Source organism: Lithobates pipiens, unplaced genomic scaffold, assembly GCF_037356315.1.
Source record: "Lithobates pipiens isolate NorthernLeopardFrog02 unplaced genomic scaffold, aLitPip1_a1.2 Scaffold_28, whole genome shotgun sequence".
NCBI lineage: Eukaryota > Metazoa > Chordata > Amphibia > Anura > Ranidae > Lithobates > Lithobates pipiens.
The window spans coordinates 227,769,320-227,796,133 of record NW_027507789.1 but is presented as its reverse complement, the minus strand read 5'-3'; the positions used below and the strand labels follow the sequence as shown (position 1 = coordinate 227,796,133).

The window sequence follows — 26,814 nt, the reverse complement described above, 5'->3', positions numbered from 1 at the left end:
TGTGTCTATGTATCCATCTGTGTACCTACCTGGGTGTCTATGTATCCATCTGTGTACCTACCTGTGTGTCTATGTATCCATCTGTGTACCTACCTGTGTGTCTATGTATACATCTGTGTACCTACCTGTGTGTCTATGTATCCATCTGTGTACCTACCTGTGTGTCTATGTATACATCTGTGTACCTACCTGTGTGTCTATGTATCCATCTGTGTACCTACCTGTGTGTCTATGTATCCATCTGTGTACCTACCTGTGTGTCTATGTATCCATCTGTGTACCTACCTGTGTGTCTATGTATACATCTATGTACCTACCTGTGTGTCTATGTATCCATCTGTGTATCTCCCTGTGTGTCTATGTATCCATCTATGTACCTACTTGTGTGTCTATGTATCCATCTATGTACCTACTTGTGTGTCTATGTATCCATCTATGTACCTACCTGTGTGTCTATGTATCCATCTATGTACCTACCTGTGTGTCTATGTATCCATCTATGTACCTACCTGTGTGTCTATGTATCCATCTATGTACCTACCTGTGTGTCTATGTATCCATCTATGTACCTACTTGTGTGTCTATGTATCCATCTATGTACCTACTTGTGTGTCTATGTATCCATCTATGTACCTACCTGTGTGTCTATGTATCCATCTATGTACCTACCTGTGTGTCTATGTATCCATCTATGTACCTACTTGTGTGTCTATGTATCCATCTATGTACCTACTTGTGTGTCTATGTATCCATCTATGTACCTACCTGTGTGTCTATGTATCCATCTATGTACCTACTTGTGTGGCTATGTATCAATATATGTATCTACCTGTGTGTCTATGTATACATCTATGTTTCTACCTGTGTGTCTATGTATCCATCTGTGTACCTACCTGTGTGTCTATGTATCAATCTATGTACCTACCTATGTGTCTATGTATACATCTATGTTTCTACCTGTGTGTCTATGTATCCATCTATGTACCTACCTGTGTGTCTATGTATCCATCTATGTATCCATCTGTGTACCTACCTGTGTGTCTATGTATCCATCTATGTACCTACCTGTGTGTTTAAGTATCCATCTATTTACCTACCTGTGTGTCTATGTATCCATCTATGTATGCTTGTATCTATTTCTGTAACTATGTATATACAAGTGTACAGCCGGGGCCAAAAGCTGTGAGAATGAGACAAATATTAATTTTCACAAATTCTGCTGCCTCTGTGTTTATGGATCTTTGTGTTGGATGTTATTATGGGATACTGAAGTATAATTACATAGAATTACAAGCATTCCATAGGTGTCGGAGGAATGCTGCACTCCACTTCTGGGCCACATCCTGACTGATGGCGGCTCCCCCATCCTTCTATAATCAATGTTCGGAGTTTGCCAGAATTTGTGGGGTATTTTCTTCACCCGCAATGACCAATGGGATTAAGGTCTGGACAGTTTCCTGGCCGTGGACCCAAAATTTCCATATTTTTTTCCCCAAGCCACTTACTTGTCAGTCACTTTTGCCCTATGGCAAGACGCTCCATCATGCTGGACAAGGCATTGCTCCTCACCACACTCTTCTTGGATGGTTGGTGAAAGTTGCTCTCGGAGGATGTTTTTATTCCATCCTTTATTCATGGTGGTGTTCTTACCCACAATTGTGAGTGAGCCCCCCAGTCATTTGGCTGAGAAGCCCCCCCACAAATGAATGGTCTCAGGAAGCTTTACTGTTGGGCAGTGGCGTAACAACGGGAGGGAGGGGGGGGGTCCGCCCCCAGGTGCCACACATTGGGGGTGGTGTCAGCCTGGTGCCCCCGCCCCCCTGTGAGTGAATTGGTGACAGCAGGGCTCGGGCAGCTGTGCTGTGACAGCCAGGGCAGGGGAAGGCGAGCTGTGACGGGGTGCCCGGGTACGGACTGTACCTGGGTGACTGATATCCAGGGCTGGCCACTGGATTCACTCCAGCAGGTGATTGGTTGCTAGGTGGTCCTAGCAACCAATCATTAGCTTGATAATATGAAAAATTAACTCCAGCAGTTCCTGTCCTCTGTTCAGCGCTGCTGTGTCTCCAGCTCTGCATGCATGCCCCAGTCAGGTAGGGAGGGGCAGTGTGTAATGTGCAGGGGTCCAGAGATGGGGGGGATATGTGTAATGTGCAGGGGTCTAGAACAGGGGGGGAGGGCAATGTGTAATGTGCAGGGTTCCAGAGATGGGAGGGCTGTGCACTGTGCAGGTGTCCAGAGCTGGGGGGGGGGGGGGGCTCTGTAATGTAAAGGGATCCAGAGCTGTGGGGGGGCTGTGTAATGTAAAGGGATCCAGAGCTGTGGAAAGCATCCTGGCTTTCTCTCTCTGGCGCGTGCAGCCTGTGTGGAATGGTCGGAATGAGATGGGCTACACTACACAGGTAAGGCTGAGCTGCAGGAGTGTCAAGAGGTCACCTGTCATGGGGGGGTCAATGTATGTGTCAGGGGGGTCAGTGTATGTGTTGGGGGGATCAATGTAGGTGTCGGGGGGGCAGTGTATGTGTCAGGGGGGTCAATGTAGGTGCCAGGGGGGTCAATGTAGGTGTCAGGGGGGTTAATGTAGGTGTCAGGGGGGTCAATTTAGGTGTCAGGGGGGTCAATTTAGGTGTCAGGGGGGTCAATTTAGGTGTCAGGGGGGGTCAATGTAGGTGTCAGAGGGGTCAGTGTATGTGTCAGGGGGGTCAGTGTATGTGTCAGGGGGGTCAATGTATGTGTCAGGTGGGTCAATGTATGTGTCAGGTGGGTCAATGTATGTGTCAGGTGGGTCAGTGTATGTGTTGGGGGGATCAATTTAGGTGTCAGCGAGGTCAATGTAGGTGTCGGGGGGCAGTGTATGTGTCAGGGGGGTCACTGTACTGCAAGCAAGTGAGCCTAACCCCCCCCCCCCTCCTCCCCCATGCCACCGCCGGGCTTGGACACCAGCCCGAAGCCCCTGGTCTTTTTCACACCTAGCAACGCCCCTGATTGCAATTCATCTGATCGCTCTTCATAACATTCTGCAGTAAATGCAAATTGCCATCATAAAAACTGAGGCAGCCGACTTTGTGGAAATTAATATTAGATACTGTATGAATCAATCTATCTATCTATGAATCAATCAATCAATCTATCTATGAATCAATCAATCAATCTATCTATGAATCAATCAATCAATCTATCTATCTATGAATCAATCAATCAATCTATCTATCTATGAATCAATCAATCAATCTATCTATCTATGAATCAATCAATCAATCTATCTATCTATCTATGAATCAATCAATCTATCTATCTATCTATGAATCAATCAATCTATCTCTCTATGAATCTCTCTATGAATCTATCTATGAATCAATCTATCTATCTATGTAAGTCAGGTATAAGTCGGGTGTCAGTCAGTCGTGTGTCAATCGGGTGTCAGTGAGTCTGGTGTCAGTCTGGTGTCAGGTGGATGTCAGTCGGGTGTCAGTGAGTCGGGTGTCAGTGAGTCGGGTGTCAGTGAGTCGGGTGTCAGTGAGTCGGGTGTCAGTGAGTCGGGTGTCAGTGAGTCGGGTGTCAGTGAGTCGGGTGTCAGTGAGTCGGGTGTCAGTGAATCGGGTGTCAGTCGGGTGTCAGTGAGTCGGGTGTCAGTGAGTCGGGTGTCAGTCGGGTGTCAGTGAGTCTGGTGTCAGTCTGGTGTCAGGTGGATGTCAGTCGGGTGTCAGTGAGTCGGGTGTCAGTGAGTCGGGTGTCAGTTAGTCGGGTGTCAGTTAGTCGGGTGTCAGTGAGTCGGGTGTCAGTGAGTCGGGTGTCAGTGAGTCGGGTGTCAGTGAGTCGGGTGTCAGTCGGGTGTCAGTGAGTCGGGTGTCAGTCGGGTGTCAGTGAGTCGGGTGTCAGTCGGGTGTCAGCGAGTCGGGTGTCAGTCGGGTGTCAGCGAGTCGGGTGTCAGTCGGGTGTCAGTGAGTCTGGTGTCAGTTGGGTGTAAGTCTGGTGTCAGTCGGGTGTCAGTCGGGTGTCAGTGAGTCAGGTGTCAGCGAGTTGGGTGTCAGTCGGGTGTCAGTCAGTCTGGTGTCAGTTGGGTGTCAGTCAGTCTGGTGTCAGTTGGGTGTCAGTCAGTCTGGTGTCAGGTGTCAGTCGGGTGTCAGTCAGGCGTCAGTCAGGCGTCAGTCGGGTGTCAATTGGGTGTCAGTGAGTCTGGTGTCAGTCTGGTGTCAGGTGGGTGTCAGTCGGGTGTCAGTGAGTCGGGTGTCAGTCAGTCTGGTGTCAGTCAGTCTGGTGTCAGTCAGTCTGGTGTCAGTCAGTCTGGTGTCAGTCAGTCTGGTGTCAGGTGTCAGTTGGGTGTCAGTCGGGTGTCAGTCAGGCGTGTGTCAGTTGGGTGTCAGTCAGTCTGGTGTCAGGTGGGTGTCAGTCGGGTGTCAGTCAGGTGTCAGTCGGGTTGGGTGTCAGTGAGTCGGGTGTCAGTGAGTCGGGTGTCAGTGAGTCGGGTGTCAGTGAGTCGGGTGTCAGTGAGTCGGGTGTCAGTCAGTCTGGTGTCAGTGAGTTGAGTGTCAGTTGGGTGTCAGTCAGTCTGGTGTCAGTTGGGTGTCAGTCAGGTGTCAGTCGGGTCGGGTGTCAGTGAGTCGGGTGTCAGTGAGTCGGGTGTCAGTGAGTCGGGTGTCAGTGAGTCGGGTGTCAGTGAGTCGGGTGTCAGTTGGGTGTCAGTCAGTCTGGTGTCAGTGAGTTGAGAGTCAGTTGGGTGTCAGTCAGTCTGGTGTCAGTCGGGTGTCAGTCAGGTGTCAGTCGGGTGTCAATCGGGTGTCAGTCAGTCTGGTGTCAGGTGGGTGTCAGTCGGGTGTCAGTCAGGTGTCAGTCAGGTGTCAGTGAGCCGGGTGTCAGTGAGCCGGGTGTCAGTGAGCCGGGTGTCAGTGAGTCGGGTGTCAGTGAGTCGGGTGTCAGTTGGGTGTCAGTCAGTCTGGTGTCAGTGAGTTGAGTGTCAGTCAGTCTGGTGTCAGTGAGTTGAGTGTCAGTCAGTCTGGTGTCAGTGAGTTGGGTGTCAGTCGGGTGTGAGTTGGGTGTCAGTCTGGTGTCAGTGAGTCAGTTGTCAGTTGGGCGTCAGTCAGGTGTCAGTCTGAATTATAAACACTCCTCCGCTCTGTAATGTGTGAGGAGATGGAGGTCCCGGGGGGCACCAAATGTCACATATGTGTTACCCAATTATCCATGGGGGGCAGTTCAGGGAAGAACATGGGATAAAACGCACAGCCAGAGATCCTCATCTTTTAGAGTAATGGAGGGAAACCCTTCGGAGGCCATGAGAGCCTCTCCTGTATCTCTCATCTCTGCTTAGAAGGTGCATTGAACCCGACAAGCACCGTCTACCAGTTCATATGAGCACCGTTCTGGCCAAATGGTCAATTAGGTGGAGCTCAGACCTGCACTGAGCAAAATATGGCGGCTGTCATGACTAAACTCAGTGTGAAAATGCTAGGTGCCTGGCTGCCTTTGGCTTCAGTTTTTTTTTTTTTTTTTTTTTTTGCATGGCTGACCTGTAGCAAGCATGCAAGAGACAGGATTTACCTGCTGTATACAAAACCTACTATTGTTTGATGAAGAGTGGGAGGGTTAGACCCTCTGCCAATCACATCGGTCAGATGATGGCTTTTTAATTAATATAATAATAATTTATAATAATTATAGTTCTATAATTAATAGGATGAGGGTGGAGGGCTTGGGGGGGGGGGGGGGGGCACAAAATGGTGTTAGTGAGTCTGGTGTCAGTCGGGTGTCACACGGGTGTTAGTGCGTGTGACTGAGGGGGCAGACAAGGATCTCCAGGGGAAAGGGGTCATAGAAAGCCGGAGCGGCTTATAGATGTGGAGCCCCATTATTGAAGATGGGGGTATGGGAGCCCCTGTCACCGCAGGAAGTGGGTGGACTACTACTTAAGAGATGGTAGTATGAAGGCGATAGGGCTGACACCACTGGAGTCTGATGGGAGTTGTAGTCCCACAATGACAGGACAAGCAGAGGTCACATTGGGGGTGTATCGCCCCTTCCATGGACCACCTGATGATGATGTCTGCTTTATTCTCTTTCTTCAGGTCTGTACAAAGGAAACTGCTTCCGAATTAATCACTTTCCTGAAGACAATGACTACGACCACGACAGCTCCGAGTACCTCCTACGTGAGTACGCACCTTTACTATCATCACACAACCAATCAGCGTGCGTCTGTGGTGTATGGTGGTGGGACTAGGAACAGGGGATTGTGGGAAGGAGTGCAGAGGGACAGCCATGATGTCGGCCATCTTTCTCTCCCTGCACAAATATTCATGGCTGGGGGGTGATCAATCGATCGATTGATCTAGAAGATTTATTTAGCGCTAACAGATTGCAAAGCATTTTTCAATATAAATTGAGACAATTCAGTGACAATATCATCATCTAAAAATCTATGAAGTGGTTGTAAAATTAAAAATGAGCAAAGCATATCCTTCTATAGTGTGTACTTATCTCAATCCAGAGCACAGCGTGGGGCTTCTGTCTGCTGCCTCCTTCCTCTGCAATCTCCAGGACTCACATCTGACAGGTTATGGGGCTCTAGAAGGGGCGACCCGTCCATTAGGGGCGCACGGGCCCCGCCACCCTATCCATGCATCCAGCCCCCTGATCTACATACAGGGCGCCGGACTATGGATTCTATTTGGAGGGGCCAGAGGCTCTAATAGGCTTCAAAAAAAGGGTGGGGGTGGGTGAGTCCACCAAGTTGTGTGACAATAGTGAATTAATATTTGCTATTTTCACACTAAATATCCTCCCCGCCAATCAGGAAGCCAGATTTCCAGATTGGCCAAAACGTCAGGCAATCCTATTGGACGCTTGGCGCCTAGGAGAAGGAGAGAGGAGACTCATGGCAGAAGTCGCCCTGCTGGAGGAGAGGACACTGGAGCCACTGCTCGCAGCCCACTGCTCCCCGCCACCTAGATAGAGTCCGCCGTGCTGGAGGAGAGGAGACCCAAGCCGCTGTGCGCAGCCCGCCACCTAGACAGGATCCGCCGTGCTGGAGGAGAGGACACTGGAGCCACTGCCCACCACCTAGATAGGGTCCACCATGCTGGAGGAGAGGACACTGGAGCCGCTGCTCGCAGCCCACCGCTCCCCGCCACCTAGATAGGGTTACTATGTGCTGGAGGAGAGGACACCGGGGCTGCTGCCTACAGCCTGCCACCCGCTACCTAGATAGGGTCTGCTGTGCTGGACGGAAGGGGCCCGGATTCCGCTGGCCACCGCCCGTCACCTAGATAGAGTCCGCTGTGCTGGAGGAGAGCACACTGGCGCCACTGCCCACAGCCTGCCATCTAGATAGGGTCCACCGTGCTGGAGGACAGGACACCAGAGCCGCTGTCCACTGCCCGCCACCTAGATAGGGTTTGCCACGCTGGAGGAGAGGACACCGGGGCCGCTGCACGCAGCCCACCACCTAGACAGGGTCTGCCATGCTGGAGGAGAGGACACTGGAGCCACTGCCCGCCACCTAGATAGGGTTCGCCACGCTGGAGGAGAGGACACCGGGGCCGCTGCACACAGCCCGCCACCTAGACAGGGTCTGCCATGCTGGAGGAGAGGACACTGGAGCCACTGCCCGCCACCTAGATAGGGTTTGTCATGCTGGAGGAGAGGACACCGGGGCCGCTGCATGCAGCCCACCACCTAGACAGGGTCTGCCATGCTGGAGGAGAGGACACTGGAGCCACTGCCCGCCACCTAGATAGGGTTCGCCACGCTGGAGGAGAGGACACCGGGGCCGCTGCACACAGCCCGCCACCTAGACAGGGTCTGCCATGCTGGAGGAGAGGACACTGGAGCCACTGCCCGCCACCTAGATAGGGTTTGCCATGCTGGAGGAGAGGACACCGGGGCCGCTGCACGCAGCCCGCCACCTAGATAGGGTTCGCTGTGCTGGAGGAGAGGAGACCCGAGCCGCTGTCCGCAGCCTGCCACCTAGACAGGGTCTGCCATGCTGGAGGAGAGGACACTGGAGCCACTGCCCGCCACCTAGATAGGGTTCGCCGTGCTGGAGGAGAGCTGCTGCTCGCCACCCAGACGGAGTCCGCCGTGATGGCAGAGAGGACACTGGAGCCGCAGCCTGCCACTTAGATGGGGTATGTGCCGGACCAACCAGCAGACAGTGAGTGGGGGGGAGGCTTCCCTGCTGGCAGAACACAAGGATTACTGCTGGAGGCTTTAGTTGCCAGCAGTAATCACATGCAAAAGATCTGACAGGCTAGCTGTACTTTAGTCGATCAACTTCAGTACAACCAGCCTGCCCATAGATTGATAAAATCTCAGGTGGTGCTTGCTGAACCAGCAGAGATTCGATCCATCTATGGCCAAATTAAGTTGTGCATGTTTCCCTTTGAGAGTGTGCAGGGGGGGAGGTGTCCATTCCTTTCACTCAAGTCTCAGATTACACAAAGCTCTTTGCTGTGCAGTGTGTGATATCAGATCCCCCACCCCCTGCCTTTTTACAATCAGTAATGCTATGTAAACTGTACACTCTAAATGGCTGCAGATGAACAGGTACAACTTGTGTAGGAGTATTTGTTTGTATCTCTTTGTATCACTTCACTGGGTAAATGGACGGGTTTTACAACCATTTTAAAGCCCAATCCAACCAAAATGTTTGTCTATGGTGATAAAGAGTGGGGGAAGAGTGAAGAGGGGCCTCGGTTAGGTTTTCCTAACTGTCTGTGTCCCCAGCAGAGAGATTTATTCTCACTTCCTCTCAGGAGGACAAGTGATGGTGAAAAATCTCTCCCATGGGGACACAGACAAAATGCAAGATGGGTTTTTCATAGAGTGGGGGAAGGTTAGGTTGCCATGGAATGTGCCCGGTCCCCTAATCTACATGCGGGGCGCCGGACACATGGATTCCAATGGGTTTTTTTTTTTTTTTGAAGCACGTGATTTGAGCCTGAGGCTCTAATTGGCTTTAAAAAAGGGTGGGCTCGGGGAGCAGAGCACTGTGCCCTAAACCCACCTAGTTGTGTGACAACAGCAAATTAATATTCGCCATTGTTTTCCTGCTTCTCCTCTTGAGACCCGATTGGCCGAGAGGAGAAGTGACCGTATTGGGGTAGGTGCGGGGCTGGTGGGCGGACGGGCAAGCTACTGGGAGGGGGTGGGGGGTTTGACTGCTGGCCGACTGACTGACAAAACGGGGAAGGGGGGTGGTCTTTGGTTTGTTTAAAGCCCCCCCCCCCAAAAAAAAATGAAGCACCAGCCGCACTGTTGCCCTATAAATGATGTTACACTGCATGTCCCGGTGACAACCACTGGCAGCATTTTGTTATACCAGTTGTCACAGGGACAGGAAGTGTCCTGAAATCACCCGAGATAATGGAAGTGCGCAAATTTCCCCCCAATGCGCAGAGCGCCGTTCTATAATCCGCACGCCAGTAAAACATAAAACATGAAAACAATTCCCTCCACAACAAAGACTTCCACCGGATTGTCTGGAAGATGTGATAAAAGCCCTTTCACCTTAAACGTTTCATCTTTAATTTGCCACCCCTCCCCCATTTACCGTCGTCTTACATCGCGGATTGTCAGGGAGGGTGCATGCTTTGATGTCTGAGAAGATTACAGCCATTACCGCTCCGGTTCTTCAAATTACAATTCCGGCTCCTGTCAGCAAAGATCGCGGTGCGCCGACTGCGCTCGTTAAAGGGGAACACACACATTTCTTCATTACGAAAACGTGAATAGTGATTTTTTTATTTTTTTTTCCCAACCTCGGTTATTGAAATTTACACGATATTCAAATATACGATCTCATATCCCATCAGTAGAACGACCTGCGCAGTGTCTGCGGGGGTTTCAGCGCTCTGAAAACACGTGGAGGTCTTTTCCTGCCAACATTAATGATTTTTTTTTTTTTACCGTAATTCCCCAGACAGAGATATGTCACATCCCATCTACATACAAGACCCCTTTCACACTGAAGCGCCACTAAAACGGCGATAAAGCGCCGGCCGTTTTTGTGGCGCTTTTCGGGTGCTAGCAGGGCGTTTTTAGTTTTTTTTTTAAAGCGGTAGTAAACCCGCAATTTTTTTTTTTTTTTTTTTCTTTTTTAAACCTGCAAAGCAAAAGGCATAATGAGCTAGTATGCACCGCATACTAGCTCATTATGAAATACTTACCTTCGAACGAGGCCCCGACATCTGGCCCGATCCACGCCGAGGGAGCTGACATGCTCCCTCGGCGTTTCTTCCGGGTATCGCGTCTCCGGCGCTGTGAGTGGCCGGAGCCACGATATCGTCACTCCTGCGCATGCGCGTGGGAGATTTCATTCCGGCCGGCCGGCCGGCCACTGCCGGATTTTCAGGCCGAGAATCCCCTTGTGCGCATGCGCCGCTGCAGTCAGCGGCGCATACCGAGGGGAATATCTCCTAAACCGTACAGGTTTAGGAGATATTTTTTTTACCTACAGGTGAGCCTTATTATAGGCTTTCCTGTAGGTAAAAGTTAAAAAAATTCAGTATACAACCACTTTAAGGTCACGCGACCTTAAAAAAATCCCCAAAAAAACACTTTTACGGTGCTTTCGCGTCTCTTTTTAGGCCCCTTTCGCACTTGTGCGACCTGAAAGTCGCGCGATTTTGCCGTGATTTTTTTTGCCGCGATTTTGATGCAACTTTAAAGCAATGCCTGTGTAATCTTGAAGTCTATGGACCTCAAATCGCATCAAAGTAGTGCAAGGACTGCTTTGCAGTCGCCCAGATATGAACGGTACTCATTGGAAATCATGAGGGGGTACGACTTGTCATGCGACTTTGCAGTCCCAAGTCGCAGGACAGGTCGACACAACTGTGAAAGGGGCCTAAAGGCGCTTTAGGAAGCGCTGCCCATTCATCTCAATGGGCAGGGGCGTTTTTGGAGCGTTTATTTTCACAGCACCCGCCCCAAAGATGCGCTGCTTTGCAGGCAAAGCGCGCCGCCCGAGTGTGAAAGCGCTCATGTAAACGAACGGGAGGCATTTTTCAGGCGCTATTTCTAGCGATAAAAATGCTCGAAAACGGCCTCGCACCAATGCGAATTGGATGAGGGGTTTCTCCCGCATCCAATTCGCATTGCAGGAGATTGTGACCGGCTCTCTATGGAGCTCTCTATGGAGCTCTCTATGGAGCCGGTTCACAAAACCTCTGTTGCGGCCGCGGAGCGGCCTGCGCAGGAACGCCGTGCGTCTTTGGCTCCGTTTCAGGGGCGAATTCAGGCAAAAATTCCCCCCCCCCCCCACCCCCGATTCGTCCCTGAAACGGAGAGAGCTGCATCCGCCGGAGGTGCCAACCCAGCCTTAGCCCTTGTACACACGATCGGATATTCCGATGGAAAATGTCCGATCGGACCGTGTTGTCGGATAATCTGACTGTGTGTGGGCTCCATCAGACTGTTTCTGTCGGAATATCCGACGGACCAAGTTTTCCAGCTGGGCTATAAAACTTTCCGACAACATGATCCGATTGGACCTTGTCCGATCATGTGTAGAGAATTCCGATCGGACAAAGTGCCACGCATGCTCAGATCAAATTCCTACACCAAAGCTATTGGCTACTAGCCTGAACGTAGTCCCATCGTAACGAAATAACGTCACCACGTTCTGAACGATCGGATTTTCCGACAACTTTGTCCGACCCGTGTGTATGCAACAGTTTCGGACAAAATCCGTCAGACAAGATCCAACGGATTTGGTTGTCAGAATGTCCGACCGCGTGTACAAGGGCTTAGTGTGAGAGGGGTCTAATGCCCCGCACACACACACACGATGAGATTGTCGGACGAATGATCGTGCGTTTTCTTTTTGCATGCGAATCTCAGATCGAACCTGAAGAGTTTACTAAAGTCAGGAAAATTCTCGAACGACAGAATAAAAATTCCGAAGTGATGTCATGTGCTGTATCGTATTTTCGAAGGACAGCTGTGCTGATTAAATGAAAATCGCACGATCTGGCATCGTACGGAAAAAATTTCCGTGAACGTCTGATAGAATAATATCGGATGAACTGTCCTGATCGGCTCTCGAAAGCTCGTACTAAAGATCTGATTATCGTACGATCGATTCGAAAGCGTCATTTTTCATACGATTTTCGGATCGCGTGTACGGGGCTTTACTGTCATACAAAGAATCCTTCCAGGGGCCCCAGTGATACCATTTAAGATGATCAGTGGCGGTGCGTCTGTAAAGGGCGCAGGAGCGCCGCCTCCCCCCCCCCCTCCTGTCACTCTCTAATCATCATAGATAGATTCATGCATTCCATGAATCTATCTATGGTTGCTGCTGACACCCCCTATTCAGGTGCCCGGCCCCTTTTCGGTCACCGGGCACCTGAATTACAGCGGCGGGGGTGTTTTTTTGGAATCACCTGATTAGACCTGTAGGCTCTAATAGGCGCCCAAAAAAGTGAGAAGCGGGCACAACGCTGTGCATTCCTTGTCACTCAGCTCAATGTTAGCAAAGCCGAGGGAATTCGCTTTGCTAACATTGACCCGCCTCTCCAATCAGATGGCCGGGGCTGTTACTGGTCGCCTGATTGGCTGAAACGTCAGGCGCTGTGATTGGATGCCTATCAGTTGTCCAAACATAGGAGAGGACTGAAGGAGAGGAGGATGGGAGAAGACACATGGAGGGGAGAAGACGCATGGAAGACAACGCTCGCCGTCACCCGCTGCCCCGCCGAGACAGGGTAAGTGCCCAGCAGATGGCGAGCGGGCAGGGGCAAAGGGGGATCACATTGGCAGCATTGGATGGCACAGTGGCAGCATTGGGAGCATTTGATGTCACAGTGGCAACATTGGGAGCATTGGATGGGACAGTGGCAGCATTGGATGGGACAGTGGCAGCATTGGGAGCATTTGATGGCACAGTGGCAGCATTGGGAGCATTTGATGGCACAGTGGCAGCATTTGATGGGACAGTGGCAGCATTGGATGGCACAGTGGGAACATTTGATGGCACAGCAGCATTATTGGGAGCATTTGATGGCACAGTAACAGCATTGGATGGCACAGTGGGAGCATTTTATGGCACAGTGGCAGCATTGGGAGCATTTGATGGCACAGTGGCACCGTTTGATGATTACAGTGGCTGCAACTGAGCAGCACAGTGGCTGCGTTTGATGGCATAGTGGCGGTATTTGATGGGCACAGTGGCTGCGTTTGATGGCACAGTGGCTGCGTTTGATGGGCACAGTGGCTGCATTTGATGGCACAGTGGCACCGTTTGATGGCACAGTGGCACCGTTTGATGGCACAGTGGCACCGTTTGATGGCACAGTGGCTGCGTTTGATGGCACAGTGGCTGCGTTTGATGGCACAGTGGCACCGTTTGATGGGCACAGTTACAGTGGCTGCGTTTGAAGGCACAGTGAGGCTGCAATTGATTTTTTTTTTTTTTTGAATTTTTTAATTTGTTTGCGCCCCCCAAAAAAATGTGAGCACCAGCCGCCACTGAAGATGAGAGGAGAAATCTTCAAACACTGGAAAGGTTCAACTGCTACATAGTTATACAGGATAAAAAAAAAAAAAAAAAGATACAAAGCAACACAAGAACTGTAATGCCCCATACACATGGTCGGACCATGGTGCTTCTCCACTATGGCTGCCCCAGATCTTTCTACACTATGGATCCCCCAGATCCTTCTCCACTATGGATCCCCCAGATCCTTCTCCACTATGGATCCCCCAGATCCTTCTCCACCATGGATCCCCCAGATCCTTCTCCACCATGGATCCCCCAGATCCTTCTCCACTATGGATCCCCCCAGATCCTTCTCCACCATGGATCCCCCAGATCCTTCTCCACCATGGATCCCCCAGATCCTTCTCCACCATGGATCCCTCCAGATCCTTCTCCACCATGAATCCCTCCAGATCCTTCTCTACCATGGATCCCTCCAGATCCTTCTCCACCATGAATCCCTCCAGATCCTTCTCCACCATGGATCCCTCCAGATCTTTCTCCACTATGGATGCCCCAGGTCCTTCTCCACCATGGATCCCCCAGATCCTTCTCCACCATGGATCCCCCCAGATCCTTCTCCACCATGGATCCCCCCAGATCCTTCTCCACCATGGATCCCTCCAGATTCTTCTCCACCATGAATCCCTCCAGATCCTTCTCCACCATGGATCCCTCCAGATCCTTCTCCACCATGGATCCCTCCAGATCTTTCTCCACTATGGATCCCCCAGGTCCTTCTCCACCATGGATCCCCCAGATCCTTCTCCACCATGGATCCCCCCAGATCCTTCTCCACCATGGATCCCCCCAGATCCTTCTCCACCATGGATTCCCCCAGATCCTTCTCCACTATGGATCCCCCCAGTTGTACTCCCCCTAGTATGTATGATGCATGCATATTCTAATGCCCCGTACACACAATTGGGAATTCCCCCCAGCAAAAGTCCGATGTGAGCTTTTGGTTGGAAATTCCAACCGAGTGTACGCTCCATTGGACTTTTGCTGGCGGAATTCCCGCCAGAAAAAGATTTAGAGAAGGTTCTCAATTTTTTGGTCGAAAAAAAGTTTCGATCATCTGTACCACTTTTCGGTCAAAAGTTCCGAGAACTTGTGTGACCCGTGTGTATGCAAGCCAAGCTTGAGAAGAATTCCGTCTGAAAAACTATCCAAGATTTTTCCGATGGAAATTCCGCTCGTGTGTACGGGGCATCAGCCCTCAAGTGCATAACTTTACATTTATCAACATTAAACATCATTTGAAACTTAGTTGCCCAATTAGACATGCATTGAGGTCAACTTGTAAATTGGAGACAAAGCTCGGTGTCATCTGCAAAGACAGAAGTGGTACTTTTAATCCCAGACCCGATATCATTTATAAAGATATTAAAAAGTAAGGGTCCCAACACTGAACCTTGGGGTACACCACTAATAACCTTGGACCATTCAGAGTAAGAATCATTAACCACTTTGGAATGAATTGGAACGCTAATTACAAGTCACATCTTCTGGATATAAACCCAGCACCATAAAGACATGGTTTGGCCAGTTTGGTGTGGAGGAACTGGAGAGTCCTGCACAGAGCCGTGACCTCAACCCTACTGATCACCTTTTGAATGAATTGGAACGCCAATTTCAAGCCAGCCCTATAAAGACATGGTTTGACCATGTCATGGTGTGGAAGAACTTGAGTATCCTGCACAGAGCCCCCATCTCAACCCTACTGAACACCTTTGGAATGAATTAGAGCTCCAATTACAAGCCAGCTCCGTAAAGACATGGTTTGACAATGTCATGGTGTGAAGGAACTGGAGTGTCCTGCACAGAGCCCTGACCTCAACCCTACTGAACACCTTTTGGTTGAAACAGAGCATCAATTGTGATCCATGTCTTCTCACACAATATCAATATCTGACCTAACAGTGGGCACAGATTTGCCACAGACACCCTCCAACATCTTGTGTCCTTCCTGAAAGTGTGAAGGCTGTTAAAGATGCAAAAGGGCAACTCCATATTAAAGGCCATGGGATATGAGGGCAACTCCATATTAATAATAATGGGAGGTGGGGGTAATTCTATATTAATGACCCTGGGAGATGGGAACAGCTCCATCTTCATAGCCATGGGAGGTGAGAGCAGCTCTATATTAATGGCCATGAGAGGTGGGGGCACCTCCATATTAAGGCACTGAGGGGTGGGGGCAGCTCCATAATAATGGCCATGGCAGGTGGGGGAAGCCCCATATTCGTGGCCATTGGAGGTGGGGACAGCTCCATATTAATGGTCATAGGAAGTGGGGGCAGCTCCATATTAATGACAATGGAAGGTGGGGTTAGTTCCATATTCATGACCATGAGAGGTAGGCAGCGCCATTTACTGACAATGGGAGGTGGGGGCAGCTCCATATTCATGGCCATGACAGGTGGGGCAAATCCATATTAATGGCCATGGGAGGTGGAGGAAGCTCCAAAAGAATGGCCATGGAAGGTGGGGCAACTCCATATTAATGGCCATAGGAGGTGGGGGCAGCTCCATATTAATGACAATGGGAGATGGGCCATGGGAGGTGGGGGAAGCTCCAAAAGAATGGCCATGGAAGGTGGGGCAAATCCATATTAATGACCGTGGGAGGTGTGGGGCAACTCCATATTCAATGGCCATGGGAGGTGGGGGCAACACCATATTTATGGCCATGGGAGGTGGGGGAAGCTCCATTACAATGGCCATGGAAGGTGGGGCAACTCCATAGTAATGGCCATAGGAGGTAGGGGAAGCTCCATATTAATGACAATGGGAGGTAGGGGAAGCTCCATATTAATGACAATGGGAGGTGGGGAAAATCCATATTGATGACCATGGGAGGTGGGGACAACTCCATAATAATGACCGTGGGAGGTGTGGGGCAACTCCATATTCAATGGCCATGGGAGATGGGGGCAACACCATATTTATGGCCATGGGAGGTGGGGGAAGCTCCATTACAATGGCCATGGAAGGTGGGGCAACTCCATAGTAATGGCCATAGGAGGTAGGGGAAGCTCCATATTAATGACAATGGGAGGTAGGGGAAGCTCCATATTAATGACAATGGGAGGTGGGGAAAATCCATATTGATGACCATGGGAGGTGGGGACAACTCCATAATAATGACCGTGGGAGGTGTGGGGCAACTCCATATTCAATGGCCATGGGAGATGGGGGCAACACCATATTTATGGCCATGGGAGGTGGGGGAAGCTCCATTACAATGGCCATGGAAGGTGGGGCAACTCCATAGTAATGGCCATAGGAGGTAGGGGAAGCTCCATATTAATGACAATGGGAGGTGGGGCAAATCCATATTGATGACCATGGGAGGTGGGGACAACTCCATATTAATGACCATGGGAGGTGGGGCAACTCCATTTTAATGACCATGGGAGGTGGGGGAAACTCCATATTAATGACCATGGGAGGTGGGGCAAGTTCCATATCAATGGCCATGGTTTTGAAATGAACTGTTCAATAAGTTCATATAGATGTTAGCATAGAGTGCATTTGCCTGCAGACCTTGGGGCTCAGAGCTGGTAGCCCATTTATATATGTATCTCAGCTGTGCATTTAGCTCTTTGGCAGAGACCCCCTATTTCTCATGTCTATAGGGGAAGCACGAAGAATGGTTTTCGTCCCCTCTAACAGATTGTGTTTTCACAACTGAGACACTCAATTAGGAAGGCAGACAATACAAGCTTCTACCTTCACCGGCAGCTGAAAACAGCTCAATCTGGGTCTCGGAAATCAATATCTGCAACAAGCTGACGTCTTTCCATGTTTCCGCTTGGTTTGGCGACTTCAAAACTGAAGACGAGAAGTGCGCACTTCTTAAAAATAGGCCAGGCCCTGAGTGTTTTTTCACTGACTGGCAGAACGTCTAGGAGGGGTGACCCTATCGCAATTATACACGCAGCAAATCTGTGATAAAATGTCATTTACTGCAGGCGAATATAACATGACGCATCCCAACCGTGAAAAGAATTCTTTCCAGCAAAGTAACCCCCGACGCGCTTCGCTCCGAATCCACCGAAAGTTCAGTTGTATAAAACTGCCGCTTACAGCGATCGTGAAACTTTGCGCACCTCTGCAGAACGTGAATTTCGGTTATCGGATTTATTACTTGGGGCTCCTTTACACTCGCTTAGACTTCAACACACATTAAAGCGCCTATTGCTTCAACATGCTTTTTTTATACGTTTTTGAGGCTTCGTGATGCTTTTTTTTTTAAGCTTTAATGAAGTTGGCAAATGCCCTGTGTGTGTTGGTTTTCTGTTTTAAAGGGGTCCAGTAGAACCCCAGCTCATTTGTACCCCCTGTTCAGCAGATCCCCCAGCTCAGTCATACATTTGTTCAGCAGATCCCCAACTTATTAGTACCCTTGTTCCGCAGATCCCCTACTCATTAGTATCCTTGCGATCCCCTACTCATTAGTATTTTCGCTTGGGAGAGCCCCAGCTCCCTAGAACCCTCGTTCAGCAGATCCCCAGATTATTAGTACCCTTGTTCAGCAGATCCCCTGTACAGTAATAACCCCCAGCTCTGCTGATCCCCTACTCAGTAGTAACCCCCAGCTCTGCATGCTCCATTCAGAGGCAAATTTGTTGGGATTTTGAGCATCCTTCACTGCACAGGTGGAGTGTGTGCCCAGCTCATTTGTACCCCTGTTCAACAGATCCCCCAGCTCAGTCATACATTCGTTCAGCAAATCCCCAACTTATTAGTACCCTTGTTCCGCAGATCCCCTACTCATTAGTATCCTTGCGATCCCCTACACATTAGTATCTTCGCTTGGGAGAGCCCCGCCCTCGTTCAGCAGATCCCCAGGTTCTTAGTACCCTCGCTCAGCAGATCCCCAGATTATTAGTACCCTTGTTCAGCAGATCCCCTGCTCAGTAATAACCCCCAGCTCTGCTGATCCCCTACTCAGTAGTAACCCCCAGCTCTGCATGCTCCATTCAGAGGCAAATTTGTTGGGATTTTGGGCATCTTTCACTGCACAGGTGGAGTGTGTGCCATGTGGGGGGGCTACATCTCACATCTCGGGGGGGGGGGGTGTGTCAGTGTCACCAGTGTGGACAGGAATACTTGCACCGGATCTGGGTGGCTGCTTGCCTGAACCCAGAAGAGGCAGCTGAGCTCCTGATGACACCAGTGAAGAAGTTGGTGGACCCAGACTATGGTACTTGGGTGGGTCACAGCAGGACAAGACTGGATTTGCTGAATATGTGTATGGAGGTAAAGTGGAGGCGGTGGGGCATGGTGTGGAAACCTCCACTTTAGCACCTTGAATTTAGAAACACTCCCGCTTTTTGGTGCCACTTAGCGGTTTTGTGCCCAGATAACCCCACAACGCGGCCACGTCTTTCCTACTAGCTGTTGAGCTTTTTGGACAGAAGACGATGTTCCTCGGTGGCCCGATGTGAGCCTGGAGTCACAGAACTAGACACCGCGAGCTACGCCCCGTCAATCACCCCTTTTCCCAGCCCAGCTTTCATTATACATAAATGTCACCCGGCCGTGACACCAGACTCTGAGAGACAAAATGCCACGCTGCTCGGGTCTTACCGGCTCAGAACTGGGAAGAATAATTACCGGAGGTCATTAAATACCAGCAGAAGCCAGTGAAGGGGGCTTGAAAATCTGCTGCGTGTGCTTTGGGGAAATAATATCCTCTGCTTCTAATTACTTTGTACCTTCAATAAAACATGCCATCTCAGAAGAATCCTACTCTTCTGATTACATCGTGTTATTAATATAGTAACGCAGCTTCAAGTACTGTGAGCAATTCTACACCACCATAAAACAGCGCCCCCTGGAGGATGTAAAGAAATTGGGGCTGCACAGAGCAGTAAAGTCTATACTAAAGGATTTCGGGAAGGGGGGGGGGGGGGGGGGTTGAACCATGTAGCAAACTGTATATATCATTAATGTTATTATGCCCCAAAAAATAATGTCTAGGAAGATTACCAGCAGAAGAATAAAGATATATTTCTTTTTGCACATAAAAGCTCATCCATGAAGGGTGTAAATATAAGCAGCATATTCATACAAGTCACTCTTTATGGAAGGAAAAGTACCTTTAAGCTGCAGTTTGTCTCTGAGCGGTGGTCAGCTCTCCGGCAGGCCATGCTTGGATCACATTCACAACTGTGCGGGGAGAAAAAAAAACAAGAAGATAATGAATAGAATAAAAAAAAAAAAAAACAAGAATAAATTAAAACAATGAAATGTAACGGATTTAATTAAAATTGCATTGTCACTTGTTCAAAAATATTTCTCCGATTGAGGTCTGGCGCCGCCCTTGTGTCCCCTCCAGGCACACGATGGCCTGTCACACAACCTGTGAACTTTAGTCTGTGAAAGCCATATATAGCGCTATAACCCCTGAAAACTGCCTCAGTGCGAGAGGGGGTCTCTTACACCCCTTTCACACTGGGGCGCTTTACAGGTGATATAGCGTTAAAAATAGCGCCTGTAAAGCGCCTCTACTGTCTCTCCAGTGTGAAAGCCCGAGTGCTTTCACATGGGGGCGCTGCGCTAGCAGGATGCTCAAAAAAGTCCTGCAAGCAGCATCTTTGAGGCACTTGTAGGAGCGGTCTATACCCCCGTGAGTCCGGTCGCAGGTCCCGTGGACTCGATGTATTCGATCGCCATGGGCATACCCCCCTGTGCCGGTCAGGACCCCCGTGAGTCCGGTCGCGGGTCCCATGGACTCGATCGTCTCACGGGGGCGGCTGAACTGGGAGATGCCATTGTAAACAGCATCTCCCCGTTCTGCCTAGCAACAAGTGACGCTGATCTCTGCTCCATGTGATTGGAGCAGAGATCAGTGTTCACTAACACAAAGCCCAGCCCACCACAGTTAGTAACACGCCCCTAGGAACACTTAACCCCTACACTGCCACCCACTGGTTAACTCCTTCACTGCCAGTATCATTTACACAGGAATCACTGCATTTATATAGCACTGATTGCTGTATAAAATGACAATGGTCCCAAAAATGTGTCAAAAATGTCCGATGTGTCCGTCACAATGTCGCAGTCACAATAAAAATCGCTGATCGCCGCCATTACTAGTAAAAAAAAAATTATTAATAAAAAATGCCATAAAACTACCCCCTATTTTGTAAACGCTATAACTTTTGCGCAAACCAATCAATAATTGCCAATTATTTTACCAAAAATATGTAGAAGAATACGTATCGGCCTAAACTGAGGGAAAAAAAATGTTTATATATTTTTGGGGGATATTTATTATAACAAAAAGTAAAAAATAATATGTTTTTTTCAAAATTTTTGTTTATAGCGCAAAAAATAAAAAACTACAGAGGTGATCAAATACCACCAAAAGAAAGCTCTATTTGTGGGGAAAAAAAGGACATCAATTTTGTTTAGGAGCCACGTCGCCACGACCGCGCAATTGTCAGTTAAAGCGACGCAGTGCCGAATCGCAAAAAAGTGGTCTGGTCTTTGGCCAGCAAAATGGTCCGGGGCTGAAAGTGGTTAAGATCCCTTTGACACGGAGGCAGTTTTCAGGTGTTTTAGTGCTAGAAATAGCCTCTGAAAAGTGTCTAAAAAAGCCTCTGTATAGGATTGAAATCAATGGGCAGCACTGCCACGGCAATGGCGCTTTGTGGGCGCTTTTAACCCTTTATTCGGCCGCTAGCAGGGGTTAAATGCGCCCCGCCAGCGGCTGAAAAGCACATCTAAAACGTCAGTAAAACGCTGCTAAAACTAGGATGAGAGGAGGAATCTTCAAACACTGGAAATGTTCAGCTGCTACATAGTTATACAGGATGAAAAAAAAGGATACAAAGCAACACAAAGACTGTTACTTCTACACAACAAAGTATTGGCCGCCGCCATCTTCAGTAAGGGAATCAGGAAGTGAAGCCTCGTGGCTTCACTTCCTGGTTCCCTACTGCCTATGCGTGACTCGCGCTGCGCGTTCCCACTGGTCCCTGCTGTCTCCTGGGACCCATATATATATATATATATATACACACACACACACACACACACGTGATCCTACACTTCCAGGTGTCCGATGTCTGCCGGCACCCACTGATCATTTGGTACACAGGCAGAACGGCAATCCGATTGGGAGGTAATGATGGAGCATCGTCACCCCTGTAACAGGAAGTGCCAGAACAAGTATTTGCATGGCAGGAGCATGTTTTAATGGAAGCTGCAGATTTAAAGTGACTTTTCAGATGCCATTAGACGGAGGGTTAGAATTACTGTCAAGTTTTTATTTCTAAATGAAATCAGAAAAAAAGGGCGCCAGAGCGTCTTAGGAGCCCCTGCACAATTATCTCTAAGCACACGTCTATCATAAGTAATATAGAAGACTCCCCAGGAGGTTATAGTTGAGAGTCCTATAGAAAGCCTCGTCAATTTTTATTGAGACCTGATGAAGAAGGACTGTTGGCTGCCGAAACGTGTTGGTTACTTTCTGAATTTAATCTGCAATTAATTAATATAACTTTCTGGCAATTTTTGGGAGGGCATCGCCCCTTGAGAGCGATACCCTATTATAGTAAAACTGACAAGCTCCAGTTCTTAACCCCTTGGCGCCGGCTGTATGCAATCGGGTGTATGGGTGTATATATAGCTGTATACACCCACCTTCCTTCCTTTATATAGAGACCTTCCTCAATCATCACTGGCTGCAGTTATACATCCTCTGTCCTGTATACAGCTATATACATCCACCTTCCTTCCTGTATATGCTAATACCATCCACCCCCTCTATATACACATACTGTACACTCGTCGTACTGTACAGGCCGCATTCGATATGATGGGCTCATGCCTGCACTTTATGTGATAATGACTAAGCCCCTCCCCTTCATGACATTGTCAAAAAAAGGCGGGGCATGGGTGACCTTAAAATTATACCCCCCCCCCTCCCGAAAATAGTTCTGCGGTCGCCCATGCCTCCAAATGAAAGCCCATGGGGTCCTGTCGGGTAGGCTGTGTGGGGTCCTCCGGGTAGGCTGTGTGGGGCCATGTCGGGTAGGCTGTGTGGGGCCCTGTCGGGTAGGCTGTGTGGGGCCCTGTCGGGTAGGCTGTGTGGGGCCCTGTCGGGTAGGCTGAGTGGGGCCCTGTCGGGTAGGCTGAGTGGGGCCCCGTCGGGTAGGCTGAGTGGGGCCCTGTCAGGCAGGCTGTATGGGGCCCTGTCGAGTAGGCTGTATGGAGTTCTGTCGGGTAGGCTGTATGGGGCCCTGTCGGGTAGGCTGTATGGGGCCCTGTCGGGTAAGCTGTGTGGGGCCCTGTCGGGTAGGCTGTGTGGGGCCCTGTCGGGTAGGCTGTGTGGGGCCCTGTCGGGCAGGCTGAGTGGGGCCCTGTCGGGCAGGCTGAGTGGGGCCCTGTCGGGCAGGCTGAGTGGGGCTCTGTCGGGCAGGCTGTGTGGGGCCCTGTCGGGTAGGCTGTAAGGGGCCCTATCAGGCAGGCTGTATGTAGCCCTGTCAGGCAGGCTGTATGTGGCCCTGTTGGGTAGGCTATGTGGGGCCCTGTCGGGTAGGCTGTGTGGGGCCCTGTCGGGTAGGCTGTGTGGGGCCCTGTCGGGTAGGCTGTGTGGGGCCCTGTCGGGTAGGCTGTGTGGGGCCCTGTCGGGTAGGCTGTGTGGGGCCCTGTTGGGTAGGCTGTGTGGGGCCCTGTCGGGTAGGCTGTATGGGGTCCTGTCAGGCAGGCTGTATGTGGCCCTGTTGGGTAGGCTATGTGGGGCCCTGTCGGGTAGGCTGTATGGTGCCCTGTCGGGTAGGCTGTGTGGGGCCCTGTGATTTCTAACAGCAGCCCTGGCAATAAAAAACCTGACAGAGGCTCTGACTCTCGGCTGATCTATTCAAAAGCAGAATAATACATTCTAGTTGGAGTTGGGTTTTTTCGGGATAAAGAATAATTATTGCTGATTTTTGTATTTCATGAACCAATCAGAATGTTGTTTTTGCCAGCGATGGGGAAATGTTATATCCTTGGAAGGAAATCTCCCCTCCCCCTCCCCCGGTCACTGATCATTGTATTGTTGTCCCCAGGCATTGTCCGCGCCTCCAGCGTCTTCCCCATCCTCAGCACCATCCTGCTGTTACTGGGCGGCCTGTGTGTTGGCGCCGGGCGGATTTATAATCGGAGGAATAACATCATCCTCAGCGCCGGGATACTCTTCGTGGCAGCCGGTAAGCATCCAATTTTACGAAAAAAAAAAAAAAAAACAGACATTTACTGACAATGAACTGCGCCCTCTGCACAACGCACACAGGTGTGACTGAGAATACCGGATTCTGTGCCTAGAGGGCGCCACTGCTGACTCCCCTATAAATGTTTTCTGCCTGTGTTTCTAATCTGATCAACTCAAAAAATATATCTCAAGCATGCGCACAGTGAAAGCTGCCAATCTGCTTCCTGTTAAAACAACAACAAAAATTCTAGAGTTATAATGAGGATAATGCCATTAATGATAGTATAGTAATAATGACGATTACAGGTTGGTGAAGACGTATTATATCACTCCGGTATCAGGTTATTTGAAATGAACAACTTTATTGTGAATGAAATCACAAAGATCAGGATACAAAAAACAAAAAGAGACGGCGGGCTACCTAGTGCCTAAGGCATGCTACAATGACATACACTCATTGGCTGAGGGCCATTCGAATATTTCTTAAAGGAGAAGTGTCAGGTTCTGAAAAAAAAAAACATCTATACTCACCTCCATGCTGGAGCTGTCTCCTGCTGGCTCTTTGACCCAGAACCGAGCGATGACTTGACTGCTGATCACTCAGTTTTCGGGTTCCGCTCTGAGCAGGGAGCAATGACTACCAGTCTCTGCCCCTCCACAGCTCACTAAAGTGCTGGGCTGAGGAGGGGTTGGTAGCGGCTGGCTCAGGCTCTCAGCGGCACACTGAAAGGCTGAGGCCAGCTGCCAGTCAGGCACCTGGGTGGATCCTGAATTATATTCCACTCACTGATCACCAATGTAAGGAACATTCTTCCCACTGATCACCAATGTAAGGAACATTCTTCTCACTGATCACCAATGTAAGGAACATTCTTCTCACTGATCACCAATGTAAGGAACATTCTTCTCACTGATCACCAATGTAAGGAACATTCTTCTCACTGATCACCAATGTAAGGAACATTCTTCTCACTGATCACCAATGTAAGGAGCATTCTTCTCACTGATCACCAATGTAAGGAACATTCTTCTCACTGATCACCAATGTAAGGAACATTCTTCTCACTGATCACCAATGTAAGGAACATTCTTCTCACTGATCACCAATGTAAGGAACATTCTTCTCACTGATCACCAATGTAAGGAACATTCTTCTCACTGATCACCAATGTAAGGAACATTCTTCTCACTGATCACCAATGTAAGGAACATTCTTCCCACTGATCACCAATGTAAGGAACATTCTTCTCACTGATCACCAATGTAAGGAACATTCTTCTCACTGATCACCAATGTAAGGAACATTCTTCTCACTGATCACCAATGTAAGGAACATTCTTCTCACTGATCACCAATGTAAGGAACATTCTTCTCACTGATCACCAATGTAAGGAACATTCTTCCCACTGATCACCAATGTAAGGAACATTCTTCCCACTGATCACCAATGTAAGGAACATTCTTCTCACTGATCACCAATGTAAGGAACATTCTTCTCACTGATCACCAATGTAAGGAACATTCTTCCCACTGATCACCAATGTAAGGAGCATTCTTCTCACTGATCACCAATGTAAGGAACATTCTTCTCACTGATCACCAATGTAAGGAACATTCTTCCCACTGATCACCAATGTAAGGAACATTCTTCTCACTGATCACCAATGTAAGGAACATTCTTCTCACTGATCACCAATGTAAGGAGCATTCTTCTCACTGATCACCAATGTAAGGAACATTCTTCCCACTGATCACCAATGTAAGGAACATTCTTCCCACTGATCACCAATGTAAGGAACATTCTTCCCACTGATCACCAATGTAAGGAACATTCTTCCCACTGATCACCAATGTAAGGAACATTCTTCCCACTGATCACCAATGTAAGGAACATTCTTCCCACTGATCACCAATGTAAGGGACATTCTTCTCACTGATCACCAATGTAAGGAACATTCTTCCCACTGATCACCAATGTAAGGAACATTCTTCTCACCGATCACCAATGTAAGGGACATTCTTCTCACTGATCACCAATGTAAGGAACATTCTTCTCACTGATCACCAATGTAAGGAACATTCTTCTCACTGATCACCAATGTAAGGAACATTCTTCTCACTGATCATCAATGTAAGGAACATTCTTCTCACCGATCACCAATGTAAGGAACATTCTTCTCACCGATCACCAATGTAAGGAACATTCTTCTCAGCGATCACCAATGTAAGGAACATTCTTCCCACTGATCACCAATGTAAGGAACATTCTTCCCACTGATCACCAATGTAAGGAACATTCTTCTCACTGATCACCAATGTAAGGAACATTCTTCTCACTGATCACCAATGTAAGGAACATTCTTCTCACTGATCACCAATGTAAGGAACATTCTTCTCACTGATCACCAATGTAAGGAACATTCTTCCCAATTTTTCTTTATTAAAAGTCTTGCAATCATTAACCACTTTCAGACCGGACCATTTTGCTGGTAAATGACCAGAGGTCTTTTTACACTTTGGCACTGCGCTGCTTTAACTGGTAATTGCGCGGTCATGCAATGTTGTACCCAAACAAAATTTGCGTCCTTTTCTTCCCACAAATAGAGCTTTCTTTTGATGGTATTTGATTGCCTCTGCGATTTTTATTTTTTGCGATATAAACGTAAAAAGACCGCAAATTTTGAAAAAAAATGATATTTTCTACTTTTTGTTATTAGAAAAATCCAATAAACTCAATTTTAGTCATACATTTAGGCCAAAATGTATTCAGCCACATGTCTTTGGTAAAAAAAAAGTCAATAACTGTATATTTATTGGTTTGCGCAAAAGTTGTCACATCTACAAACTAAGGTACGTTTTCTGGAATTTACGCAGCTTTTAGTTTACGACTGCCTATCTCATTTCTTGAGGTGCTAAAATGGCAGGGCAGTACAAAACCCCCCCAAATGACCCCATTTTGGAAAGTAGACCCCCTAAGGAAATTGATAAGAGGCATGTTGAGCCCATTGAATATTTTATTTTTTTGCCTCAAGCGATTGAATAATGACAAAAAAAAAAATTTTTTTTTTTTTTACACAAAGTTGTCACTAAATGATATATTGCTCACACATGCTATGGGCGTATG

At 48.9% G+C, this 26,814-nt stretch overlaps 1 protein-coding gene across 1 annotated transcript in view; it reads left to right on the top strand.

The window, feature by feature from the left end:
* The window catches only part of CACNG4 (calcium voltage-gated channel auxiliary subunit gamma 4), a 92,874-nt gene that overhangs the window by 42,185 nt on the left and 23,875 nt on the right, over positions 1 to 26,814 (top strand). Inside the window, exons 2-3 of the mRNA XM_077460650.1 lie at positions 6,063 to 6,146; positions 23,548 to 23,688. Of these exons, the coding sequence (XP_077316776.1) occupies positions 6,063 to 6,146; positions 23,548 to 23,688 (225 nt within the window). The remainder of the gene's footprint in view (positions 1 to 6,062; positions 6,147 to 23,547; positions 23,689 to 26,814) is intronic.